General features: G+C 45.3%; 1 protein-coding gene across 9 annotated transcripts in view; it reads left to right on the forward strand.

Moving 5' to 3' along the window:
* The window catches only part of LOC126183741 (spindle assembly abnormal protein 6 homolog), a 335654-nt gene that overhangs the window by 225639 nt on the left and 96567 nt on the right, over positions 1-13448 (forward strand). For 7 of the 9 annotated variants that reach the window (XR_007536801.1, XR_007536802.1, XR_007536803.1 and 4 more), the window contains one exon: positions 1486-1646. The exons of the other annotated variants lie outside the window; for them this stretch is intronic. Coding sequence is in view for 4 of the 7 variants with exons in the window: in XM_049925950.1 (XP_049781907.1) it covers positions 1486-1646 (161 nt within the window). In the remaining 3 variants the exon portion in view is untranslated. The remainder of the gene's footprint in view (positions 1-1485; positions 1647-13448) is intronic. 9 annotated transcript variants of the gene reach the window in all.

Below are 13448 nucleotides of genomic sequence, written 5' to 3' on the forward strand. Positions count from 1 at the left end.
ATGCCATTGAACATTTATGGAACATAATCGAGAGGTCAGTTCGTGCACAAAATCCTGCAGCAGCAACACTTTCACAACTATGGATGGCTATAAAGGTAGCATGGCTCAATATTTCTGCAGAGACTTCCAGTGACTGATTGAGTCCATGCCGTGTCAAGTTGCTGCATTACGCTGGGTAAAAGGAGATCTGACACAATTTTTAGGAGGTATCCCACGACTTCTGTCACTTCAGTGTATCTTCTCATGTATCAGGCTCAAAATTTTTACTTTTATTGATGTTGTATCATAATGATGCAGTGAAGTCTAAATAACTCCATGAAAAAGCTGCTGCCTTCACACCTGTGACTACAGGCGTACTCTAAGGAATAGCAGTACCCCTTCCAATTATTCTACCATCAACCCAGCCAGTTTCCCCTTGTGTTTCCTACTCAACTGCAAACAGTGATTTGTAAAAACTAATGAAACATGAATATACTGCCTAAAATAAAAAGCCATTTGGTAGTGAACTACATTCATGTTGATCTTATGTATCCAGTTAACCCACCTCCATACTCTGTATCATCAACCTGCACCAGGACTGAGCCCCATCTCCTCCACTACCAAGACTCCACCACTTGCTGCCACCCCCTGCCCCCTCCTACCTCCTTGCAGTCACTTACTTTCCCCTGTGCTTGTGCACTTGGCCTCTACCAGCCCTTCAAACTCCAATTCTGAACCTGGTCACTTATTCTGTCTTTCCCTTGCTTCAAATGTGTCCATTTACTGCCCTCTAATTTCCAGCAATTTAGGGAAAGACTCAGAACAGTATGATTTGTGTCAGATATGACAGCTGATGCTTCTTCTTCTTCTTCTTCTTCTTCTTCTTCTTCTTCTTCTTCTCCTTCTTATGAGGTTGTGGCAAACGTGTCACATGTACCTTGCCAGTGGCCTGCTAAAGGCAATAATTTTCTGTGCTGGTGGGTGGCTCAATAATTCATAACTTGTGTGTGCAGTCTTCATTATACTGATTCCCAAACACAGTTGTTACCTCACTTTTCTGGACCTGGAATTTGATGAAGAGCCATGATTGTGTGGTATTACTTAGGATTATTCTGGTTTTTTCATCAGTACTGCTTTGTGCTCATGTCACTTGCAGTTGTAACTTGCTCTCTCTAATGTGTTTTTGGCCATCTTCTTAGCATCACTCCTGGTTTCTATATGTTATGTCGATGGCTATGATTTACTTAGTTTGCATTTGGTTATGACACAGTCCTCCCCACCCCTGTTCTTAGGAACCCGCCATTTGCATTTTCCCACTTCCCAGGACCTGGCTACTTCACAGACCCCCCCCCCCCCCCCCTTTGACCTCCCATGTCCACTCCAGGCACTATCCATTCCTTCCCTACTTACCCCTTGTTTCCCAGGATTCAGCCCCATATACATTTTCATATTTGTGTTTTTGTAATTTGGCCATTTTAATAGTGTAATTTTCTTCGTATGTTGCAGTGATTTCGTATTTGACGAAGCAGGTGAAGAGTACAAAGCTATCTGATCCCAACACAGGACTTCATATGACAAGCAGTGCAGCTCTGAAACAAAGTAGGCTACCACTGAGCCACCAGCATTCACATGTGCCTACACCCTCTTCATCCGACGCACTTTCTCTGGTCAGTTTCGGAAACGTTCGGTTTTCAGCAGTACAGTTCTGCATAGTTGTAGAATGTCAATATATTTTAGTAAATAGAAAAATCATAGAAACAGGGATTAAGCATCTGTCCTTAATCAAATAACAGTAGAAAGCAAACTTCACAAATTTAGTCATACTTTAGTTTTTTACATTGCTCCTGCCATAGAGAGAGAGAGAGAGAGAGAGAGAGAGAGAGAGAGAGAGAGAGAGAGAGAGAGAGAGAGATATGTGCTGAACATGAAGTTTTAGAATTTCCGTATACCATAGTTTTCTTGTTAGCTCAATTTCTATACTTGTAAAAATACTAGTGAATCTGGCAGTGCTTCGCAATTGCTAAATATGTATGGGAATTGGATATGCATCCTAGTCTCTTTCTTCTCCCTCTTTGTCAGTCTGCTGTTAATGCCTTCTCTCTCTGCCAGTCTCTTGCTCCTGCCCCTGACCTCTCTCTCTCTCTCTCTCTCTCTCTCTCTCTCTCTCTCTCTCCCCCTCCCCCCCTTCCTCCCCCTTTTCCTCCAGTTCATCCTTTCACCTCTCTCTGCCCATCTGCTCTTCCTCCCTATCTCTGACCTTGAGCCTTGTTTATTGTTATTGCAAATTCAGATTCGATAATAGTATTTTAATCATAAGTAGATACATCATAAATACAACTTTCCTGTTGTCTGTGAAAACAGACTGCAAGGAAGAAAAGACATCAGCACATTGTTGTGTGTATTTGAGAGAAATAATTTGTCTAATCATTTAAATGCCGCACTGTTGTAGTTAAAACTCACAACATAACAAAGCATTTTCTTTCTCCCAGTCAGTTACTTTTTGTTAACAATGTGAAACAAGAACCTGTCTTCGTATAGCATATAGATTTCTTTTGTTTGTAATCTATGTACAGCTATTGCAAATAGTACAGAATAATTATGATATCCAACCTAACTTGTGGCAGCATCCCTGGCACAAAGTCATCTTGTGACATCTCATTTCGAGATGTATTAGCAGTATACTGTATCTGACCCTCAAACAATTGTCTGTGATGCATAATTGATGGGGAGTAAAGCTCACAACATCCTGAGTATTCGAAAAATTACACATGATTGGGCTGAGCTGCATGCTTATAACAAGACATATTAACTGTTCTTGTATCAACATAGGTATGTAAAAATATGTGCAATCTAGGTATGTAAAAATATGTGCAATCTAGAAGCTGTAGTATTGATTTGTCAAAGATGAGATCCTGTGCAGCCTCATGGAAAACACACAGTAGAAGCATTTTCAGCAATGGTAGGAATGAACAGAGTTGTATGGACTCAAATGGGTCCTATTTTGAAGGTGAATACCACTACTTTTATATATTTGGGGACTATTTCAAAGCTGCCATATTGGCCTCATGTGTTTTGGGTCAGGCTATATACATCGCATCTCCAAGTGGAGCATGACAACATGTCTTTGGCAACTTACTCTTCCAAACGTCTGAGTTGATTTATGTGAACGAAACTTTTCCCAGCATAAGGATAAAGTTCAAAGTAAAAAAACAGTTGCATACAAATACTTTACGACAAATGATTCTTTGTACGTTACTGACAGTGCAGTTAGCCTTCTGCTGCCGAGCAGTGTGTCATCAGTGCGCAAGTAGCTTATTTAGCATTCATATAAGTGTAGTAGTCAAGTTGAAAATTTGTTTGAGTGTTCTTAGCACACTTGTTCAGTTAAATCCATCAAATGATTTTCGTATTTAGCAGGGGCAGATTTGCATTTTAATATCTGTGACGCGTAAAGTTGCGTAGATTTCTTTCAAATAGTCTTTATATGTTACTGACAGTACAGTTACCTTCTGCCGCCGAGCAGTGTGCAAGTAGCATCATTACTGCATTTACTGGGCAAGCTTGTATTTTAATAACTGTTTAAATGTTGTGTCGAATTGTTTGTGCTCTCTGTAGATTAGTTCAGACGTTCTTTGCACAACAGTATTTAGCATGGATAGGGACTGCGACTGCTGTGTTCGGATGCGGGCTGAGTTGGCATCCCTTCGCTCCCAGCTTCAGGCAGTGTTGGCTTCGGTCACATAGCTTCAGGCTGTTGCCAATGGGCATCACTGTGGGAGTCCAGATGGGGGTTTGTCGGGGGACAGCCAGCTCGTCCCATGCATCCCCCAATCGGACTATGGCTGTGGCTGCCCGGGATACTGCCTGCATTGAGGCTGACCCCTCACCCGTGGTAGAGTGGGAGGTCGTCTCGAGGTGTGGCAGGGGGCGGAAGACATTCCGGAGGGCTGAACAGAAGGTCTCTCCAGTTTGTCTGATGAACCGGTTTGAGGCTCTGTCTCCGGCTGATACTGATCTTTGGCCGGACATGGCTGCTTGTCCTGTTCCAGAGGTTGCCCCTCAGTCTGCAAGATCCGGGTGGCCACAGAGGGTGGGCTTACTGGTAGTTGGTACCTCCAACATCAGGTGCGTAATAAGGCCCCTTAGGGATGTGGCTGCAAGAGAGGGGAAGAAAACCAATGTTCACTCAGTGTGCATACCGGGGGGAGTCATTCCAGGTGTGGAAATGGTCCTTCCAGTTGCCGTGAAGGGTACAGGGTGCACCCATCTGCAGGTGGTCGCTCATGTCGGCACCAGTGATGTGTGTTGCTATGGATCGGAGGAAATCCTCTCTGGCTTATGGCAGCTATCTGATTTGGTGAAGAGTGCCAGGCTCGCTAGCAGGATGAAAGCAGAGCTCACCATCTGCAGCATTGTCGACAGGACTGACTGTGGTCCTTTGGTACAGAGCCGAGTGGAAGGTCTGAATCAGAGGCTGAGGCGGTTCTGCGACCGTGTGGGCTGCAGATTCCTCGACTTGCGCCACAGGGTGGTGGGGTTTCGGGTTCCTCTGGATAGGTCAGGAGTCCACTACACACAGCAGGTGGCTACACGGGTAATAGGGGTTGTGTGGTGTGGACTGGGAGGTTTTTTAAGGTTAGATGGCCTTGGTGAAGTACAGAAAGGGCGACAGCCTCACAGGGTGCGGGGCAAAGTCAGGACATGCGGGGACCAAGCAGCAATCGGTATTGTGATTGTATACTGTCGAAGCTGCATTGGTAAAGTACCGGAACTTCAAGCACTGATAGAAAGCACCGAAGCTGAAATCGTTATAGGTACGGAAAGCTGGCTGAAGCCAAAGATAAATACTGCCAAAATTTTTACAAAGGCACAGACAGTGTGTAGAAAGGATAGATTGCATGCAACCGGTGGTGGCGTGTTTGTCGCTGTTAGTAGTAGTTTATCCTGTAGTGAAGTAGAAGTGGATAGTTCCTGTGAATTATTATGGGTGGAGTTTATGCTCAACATCTGAGCTAGGTTATTAATTGGCTCCTTTTACCGACCTCCCGTCTCAGCAGCATTAGTGGCAGAACAACTGAGAGAAAATCTGGAATACATTTCACCTAAATTTCCTCAGCATGTTATAGTCTTAGGTGGAGATTTCAATTTACCAGATATAGAGTGGGACACTCAGATGTTTAGGACGGGTGGTAGGGACAGAGCATCGAGTGACATTATACTGAGTGCACTATTCGAAAATTACCTCAAGGAATTAAACAGAGAACCGACTCATGGAGATAACATCTTGGACCTACTGATAACAAACTTGAAAAGTTCAGGTCTGTTTGTTATCAGTAGGTCCAAGATGTTATCTCCAGAGTTGAACTCTGTAAGCGCAGAACAGGGATCAGTGATCATAAGGCCATTGCAGCATCCCTTAATATGGAAGTTAATAGGAATATAAAAAAAAGGGAGGAAGGTTTATCTGTATAGCAAGAGTAATAGGAGGCAGATTTCAGGCTACCTAACAGAGCAAAACGAAAATTTCTGTTCCGACATTGACAATGTTGAGTGTTTCTGAAAAACGTTCAAGGCAACCGTAAAATGCATTTTAGACAGGGACGTGCCGAATAAATCTGTGAGGGACAGGAAAAACCCACTGTGGTTCAACAACAAAGTTAGGAAACTACTGCGAAAGCAAACAGAGCTTCACTGCAAATTTAAATGCAGCCAAAACCTCTCGGACAAACCGAAGCTAAACGATGTCAAAGTTAGCATAAGGTGGGCTGCGCGTGAAGCGTTCAGTCAATTCAAAAGTAAAATTCTATGTACCAACTTGACAGAAAATCCTAGGAAGTTCTGGTCTTACATTAAATCAGTAAGTGGATCAAAACAGCATATCCAGACACTCTGGAATGATAATGGCATTGAAACAGAGGATGACACGCATAAAGCTGAAATACTAAATACCTTTTTCCAAAGCTGTTTTACAGAGGAAGACCGCACTGCAGTTCCTTCTCTAAATCCTCGCACAAACAAAAAAATGGCTGACATTGAAAGAAATGTCCAATGAATAGAAAAGCAACTGAAATCACTCAACAGAGGAAAGTCCACTGGACCTGACGGGATACCAATTTGATTCTACACTCCTGGAAATTGAAATAACAACACCGTGAATTCATTGTCCCAGGAAGGGGAAACTTTATTGACACATTCCTGGGGTCAGATACATCACATGATCACACTGACAGAACCACAGGCACATAGACACAGGCAACAGAGCATGCACAATGTCGGCACTAGTACAGTGTATATCCACCTTTTGCAGCAATGCAGGCTGCTATTCTCCCATGGAGACGATCGTAGAGATGCTGGATGTAGTCCTGTGGAACGGCTTGCCATGCCATTTCCACCTGGCGCCTCAGTTGGACCAGCGTTCGTGCTGGACGTGCAGACCGCGTGAGACGGCGCTTCATCCAGTCCCAAACATGCTCAATGGGGGACAGATCCGGAGATCTTGCTGGCCAGGGTAGTTGACTTACACCTTCTAGAGCACGTTGGGTGGCACGGGATACATGCGGACGTGCATTGTCCTGTTGGAACAGCAAGTTCCCTTGCCGGTCTAGGAATGGTAGAACGATGGGTTCGATGACGGTTTGGATGTACCGTGCACTATTCAGTGTCCCCTCGACGATCACCAGTGGTGTACGGCCAGTGTAGGAGTTCGCTCCCCACACCATGATGCCGGGTGTTGGCCCTGTGTGCCTCGGTCGTATGCAGTCCTGATTGTGGCGCTCACCTGCACGGTGCCAAACACGCATACGACCATCATTGGCACCAAGGCAGAAGCGACTCTCATCGCTGAAGACGACACGTCTCCATTCGTCCCTCCATTCACGCCTGTCGCGACACCACTGGCGGCGGGCTGCACGATGTTGGGGCGTGAGCGGAAGACGGCCTAACGGTGTGCGGGACTGTAGCCCAGCTTCATGGAGACGGTTGCGAATGGTCCTCGCCAATACCCCAGGAGCAACAGTGTCCCTAATTTGCTGGGAAGTGGCGGTACGGTCCCCTACGGCACTGCGTAGGATCCTACGGTCTTGGCGTGCATCCGTGCGTCGCTGCGGTCCGGTCCCAGGTCGACGGGCACGTGCACCTTCCGCCGACCACTGGCGACAACATCGATGTACTGTGGAGACCTCACGCCCCACGTGTTGAGCAATTCGGCGGTACGTCCACCCGGCCTCCCACATGCCCACTATACGCCCTCGCTCAAAGTCCGTCAACTGCACATACGGTTCACGTCCACACTGTCGCGGCATGCTACCAGTGTTAAAGACTGCGATGGAGCTCCGTATGCCACGGCAAACTGGCTGACACTGACGGCGGCGGTGCACAAATGCTGCGCAGCTAGCGCCATTCGACGGCCAACACCGCGGTTCCTGGTGTGTCCGCTGTGCCGTGCGTGTGATCATTACTTGTACAGCCCTCTCGCAGTGTCCGGAGCAAGTATGGTGGGTCTGACACACCGGTGTCAATGTGTTCTTTTTTCCATTTCCAGGAGTGTACATAAAAGAACTTGCCCCCTTCTAACAGCCGTGTACCGCAAGTCTCTAGAGGAACGGAAGGTTCCAAATGATTGGAAAAGAGCACAGGTAGTTCCAGTTTTCAAGAAGGGTCGTCGAGCAGATGCACAAAACTATAGGCCTCGATGTGTTGTAGAATTCTTAGAACATGTTTTTTGCTTGCGTGTCATGTCATTTTTGGAAACTCAGAATCTACTCTGTAGGAATCAACATGGATTCCAGAAACAGCAATCGTGTGAGACCCAACTCGCTTTATTTGTTCATGAGACCCAGAAAATAATTAGATACAGGCTCCCAGGTAGATGCCATTATCCTTGACTTCCGGAATGTGTTTGATACAGTTCCGCACTGTCGCCTGATAAACAAAGTAAGAGCCTACGGAATATCAGACCAGCTGTGTGGCTGGATTGAAGAGTTTTTAGCGAACAGAACACAGCATGTTGTTCTCAATGGAGAGACGTCTACAGACTTTAAAGTAACCTCTGGCGTGCCACAGGGGAGTGTTATGGGACCATTGCTTTTCACAATATATATAAATGACCTAGTATATTGTGTCGGAAGTTCCATGTGGCTTTTTGCGAATGACATCTGTAGTATACAGAGAAGTTGCAGCAGTAAAAAATTGCAACGAAATGCAGGAAGATCTGCAGCAAATAAACACTTGGTGCAGGGAGTGGCAACTGACCCTTAACATAGACAAATGTAATGTATTGCGAATACATAGAAAGAAGGATCCTTTATTGTATGATTATATGATAGCGGAACAAACACTGGTAGCAGTTACTTCTGTAAAATATGTGGGAGTATACGTACGGAACGATTTGAAGTGGAATGATCATATAAAATTGTTGGTAAGGTGGGTGCCAGGTTGAGATTCATTGGGAGAGTCCTTAGAAAATGTAGTCCATCAACAAAGGAGGTGGCTTACAAATCACTCGTTCTACCTATACTAGAGTATTGCTCATCAGTTTGGGATCCGTACCAGGTCGGGTTGACAGAGGAGATAGAGAAGATCCAAAGAAGAGCGGCGCATTTCGTCAGAGGGTTATTTGGTAAGCATGATAGCGCTACGGATATGTTTAGCAAACTCAAGTGTCAGACTCTGCAAGAGAGGTGCTCTGCATCCCAGTGTTGGTTGCTGTCCAGGTTTCGAGAGGGTGCGTTTCTGGATGAGGTATCAAATATATTGCTTCCCCCTACTTGTACCTCCCGAGGAGATCACAAATGTAAAATTAGAGAGATTCAAGCGCGCATGGAGGCTTTCTGGCAGTCGTTCTTCCCGCGAACCATACACGACCGGAACAGGAAATGGAGGTAATGACAGTGGCACATAAAGTGCCCTCCGCCACACACCGTTGTGTGGCTCGCTGAGTATAAATGTAGATGTAGATTCCATAGTACTAAAAGAAGTCTTATTTTTTGCATCTTACGTGAAGCACGTTAGGTACACAGTCCACTTGATCAGTCTTCCATACACCATACTGAAGGTGAGTGTGAAAGCTTACCAGAAGTCTCACTATGTGTGTTTTAAAATGTTGCACTAATGATGCGAGAACTCTCTGAGAGGCACCTGGGTTAATCACAATATTACATTGATACTCATCAAGAGATTCTTAATATCAGAACCTCTTCAGCATTCTTCATGTGATAGATCCAGTGCCCAACTGTCTTAGCAATTATGCCATATATTTGACCAGTCTGTTGATGAGCTGATAGCATTTATTGTTGCCATTAATACTTTCCCAAGCCCAGACACGAGGAGGAGGTAGTACGTTGGTAGTGATTATTTTGCCTGTTCGTGTCTAAAGTCCCAGTATTTTTAGAACAACAATGGTCTTGCTTATCACTGATGACAGCATGGGTTTCACAAAATCTTTCTGTACCTAGTCATCCTGCAGTATTTTGATTTATTGTCTTCATCTTCATGCAGAGTGCGAAGTGTTTTTTATTCATGCATTGTTGTATGTGTTTTCAACATCATTGACATGCTGATGAACCTGTTAATTTCCTGCCTTATTTCTTCTGCTGGTGATCATGAATGAATGACCTGTCTACATCATAGATCATTTGACACAAAAGTTTTTTGAATTCCATACCATGCCATAATGAAAAACATTATTCTGGAGAAACTAGCATTTGGGCCACACTTGCAGTGGCTTTCTTCTGGGTCATCTTTTACTCAACAGTGTTATCATCTTAATGCTACATAGCCAGTACTGTAGCCAGTCTGTGTTGTGGAGTTATATCATAAATCATCTTATATATTGCTACAGTTCTCTGAGCTTTAGCAAAATGTAGTGTTTTGGAGAGCTCTTCTGATACCTGTGCATATTTGACTCTAAATGAACTAGACATGATTGCTTGTACATTTATTTTAATTCACTGGTACCTCAACAAGTAACTTCCAATACGTACATTACAGTGAATGGATGCCACCTCATATGCTAATGGCAGTTGTGAAAATGATCAGATTATATGAGACAGTGAAACTGAATGTGAAGAGATCAAATGCAAAACAAAGCTCTGCCCACAAGGACATAAAGCAGGATAGTAAAAAAGGTATCTAGAAGTATATGTTCAGATACAAATACTTTTTGTTGTCATATGGGCTAGTTCTTGTGTCAAGACCAGTCAATACTCAGTGGTTTAGATTATCTTCCTGTTCACACTCCCCTGAGGGGACTCGAGGCTCTTTTGTGAGATTCCAGTTTCTGATCCTTTTGCTTTCTTTTCATCTTTTCTTTTCAGTGTTTTTGGTCACCGTTTCGGATTGTCCTCCTCTTCTAAATTCTGTCTCAGTAGTGTGAGCCAACTGAGAAAGAACATCTTACTTAGCATCTATGGTGTGTGTGGCCTTATCCCTGTTTCATCTTTTACTCAACAGTGTTATCATCTTAATGCTACATAGCCAGTACTGTAGCCAGTCTGTGTTGTGGAGTTGTTATGCACCCTTCTGATTGAAACCCCCTGACAACACAGGAATCACACTTCTGATACCTAAGCTGCTACCTTCCTATATATGCCTAGGTGTGGTTTCTTGTCATTCTGGAGCATCAGAACTCCTGGCAGTGGTTGCCATGCCAGAAACACACAAAGCTCCAAAAAACTGACCATTCCTCAATGACCATCTCTTTAGTTGGGAATGCTTCACCTTATGCTGCTTCTTATGACCCTGCAATCTTCCCTTCTCTGACTACCCTCTGGGAGGAGGGCCATACTAGCCAGCTTGCAGTGCAACCATTTCACCACTACCTGGTCTGCACCAGGAGTAACAGTGACACTTTCACCACCATCAAGCCATTATTTTTCATAGAAACTATTGTAGACAGGTTCGGTGAAGTGTGTTCTTTGAGTAAGATGATGCAGTTTGGTTCACTGTTTATCAGAATGTCTTCTGCTGCCCAGTCTGTGGTCCTTAGTGCCTTTGACCATCTTGGCAGCATCCCGGTGTCCATTATCGCTCACCTGTCTTTGAATATGATTCAGGATGTAATTTTTCATCCTTCAAACTGGTGAGGAACTCCGAGCCAAACTGGCACATCTAGGCATTCGCTTTGTTCGGCACGGCATGTTCAGAAAGGTCATAAGAATAATTGCATTGATACTGCTGCCTTTATTCTTGCATTTGAGGAGGATACTAGCCCCCCCCCTCTCCGGGCAAGGTCAGGGTTATGGTTTACTGGTGTTTACATCCCGCCACCCGTGACGTGTTCTCAGTTTTCACATTTTGGGCACATCTTCCTGTTGAACAGCGGCCATTTTGTGTGGTGAATGTGGATGCCCACTCCCCATGAGGTGAGCCTCTGCATTGTGCCACCCATGTATGTTAATTGTCACGACCATCCCTCTCTGTGCTCACCAGATTACCTAGTTTATGAGAAGGAAAAGAGCACACATGAGTAAAAGTAACTCGATTGTTTATCCTAAACTGATGCTTGTCAGAAATATAACAGTCATCACTCTGTGTCTGTGACATCTGCCTTTGCCTCTGTTATGTCCTTTCCACCATCTCCCTCCTCCTTATCCAGTCCTGCCTCCCTCTCCTCACCCCTCCCCCTCCCCTGTGGTTCCCATGCCCTCCGCTCTGGGTGCCATTCCCCCTATCCAACAGGAGAAGTGTTCCCCTTCTTCATCGTCATCTGCCAGTGATGGGGCCGCCTAATGGGACCATTTCCTCTGGCATCTTCCAGACCTAAAGCCTGCTGTCTCTCTTCAGCGTGTGCTCCAAGTTTGCCCACTCTCTCTCCATTCCAGATCTTGCTGCTCAGTCTGTTTCTTGTTTATGAATATCGGCCCATCCTTGTGATGGATGATGATTTGGTGGCATGAGTAGCTTCAGCCTGTCCACCTCCCATTTGAATTCCCATTCTGTGCTTACTCAGTGGAACTGTAATAGGTCCATCTCAATCCAGAGCTCTGCCTTGACACTCAATGCCTGACAGTGGTACCCCAGTTCCATTTCTTGGGGTTTCTTTTTGACAACTAGCTTACGTTGTTGCCCCCATATCCACCTTCTGAAGATTGGCTGTTGCCAAATACTCAATGTCATTCAGTTCCTTGCCCACACCTGTTGGGGTGTGGAACATTAGACTTCCCTCCAGCTTTATTGGGCCTTAGTTCTTTCCCATCTGAACTATGATTGTAAAGTTTATGGCTCATCTGATTCTTCCACACTGCTCCCCTTGGACCTGATCCACCATCGTGGTATCTGCTTGGTGACCAGCTCATTTTGCACTAGCTCTGTTAATAGTCTTCTGGTTGGCACTGGGGTCCCTTCCCCCTTTCAGTTCAGAGGTCCCAGCTCCTGGTTTCCTGTGCTATTGCTATCTGCTCTTTCCCTGCTCACCCTTCATATTCTATTCTTTTCCTGGCTCTGGGATATCACCTGCCTGCTGGTCACCCTCAGGTGGGTTTACCGATTGGGCTCCGCCTTGTGTCTCTTCACTGCGGTTTCCATCTTCCTTCATTGTCCTGTTCCCCATGTTCTCCCAACCCCCCCCCCCCCTCCCACACCCCCCTGGTTAGTTCCTCGTCCCTGGATTCAGCTGGATTTCTCCCAGGGCCAAAAGCCTCCATTGCTCTGATAGTGTTCTGTAGTTCGTTCTGCCGGCTTTTACGAGAGTTTTGGGATGCTACTGTTTTTTATGCCGATGGCTGTAAATCCACCAGTCATGTCGAATATGCCTTCATGTCTTCTGTTGGCATGGAACACAGTCTCATGCCTGCCACATGTGGGTGTTTACTATGAACTGATGGCCATTTAGCGGGTTTTCTGCTGTATCAAATGGTTCTCCCTCACCCAGCTTTTGTTACATGGATTCGATGAGTGGCCTTCAGACTATCACCTGGTGTTTTTCCCCTCAATGCCTTGGTCTCTCTCACCCACAACCATTTTTCTCAACTTGGCTGTGATGCTTGTTCAATTGATTTCTTTCAGGTTCCTGGCAGTGTTGGTATCCTGGGTAATGAGTTTACTGTTTGTCTAGCTGAGTGTGGGGAGGGGGGTTTCCTACCACCCCTATTGTGTGTGACCCTTCTCAGAATGGATTTATACCTTCACACAAATTCCTCTTTGTTCAGTTGTGGGCCTAGTCTTCATGCGATTAACCAGACTCCTGCCAGGTGACATTCTTCCTACCACCTCTCCCAGGAGAAATCAACCATCTCCATATCAGGCATACCTTGTTCACCAATCATTTTTTGCTCTATAAAGAGCAGTCTGCACTTTTTTTGTTGCAGTCCCCCTCCCCTGATGGTGATCCATATTTGACTGGACTTCCTCACCTTTTGGCCCTTTGCACTAAATATTTCCTCCCGCACTCCTTGTTAGGGGTGCTAGCGGATGACCCTTGTATGGTTACGTCCATCCTCAGTTTTCTTTGTGGAAGTGATTTGTCCTCCTAG

This window comes from Schistocerca cancellata, chromosome 4, assembly GCF_023864275.1.
Source record: "Schistocerca cancellata isolate TAMUIC-IGC-003103 chromosome 4, iqSchCanc2.1, whole genome shotgun sequence".
Classification (NCBI taxonomy): domain Eukaryota; kingdom Metazoa; phylum Arthropoda; class Insecta; order Orthoptera; family Acrididae; genus Schistocerca; species Schistocerca cancellata.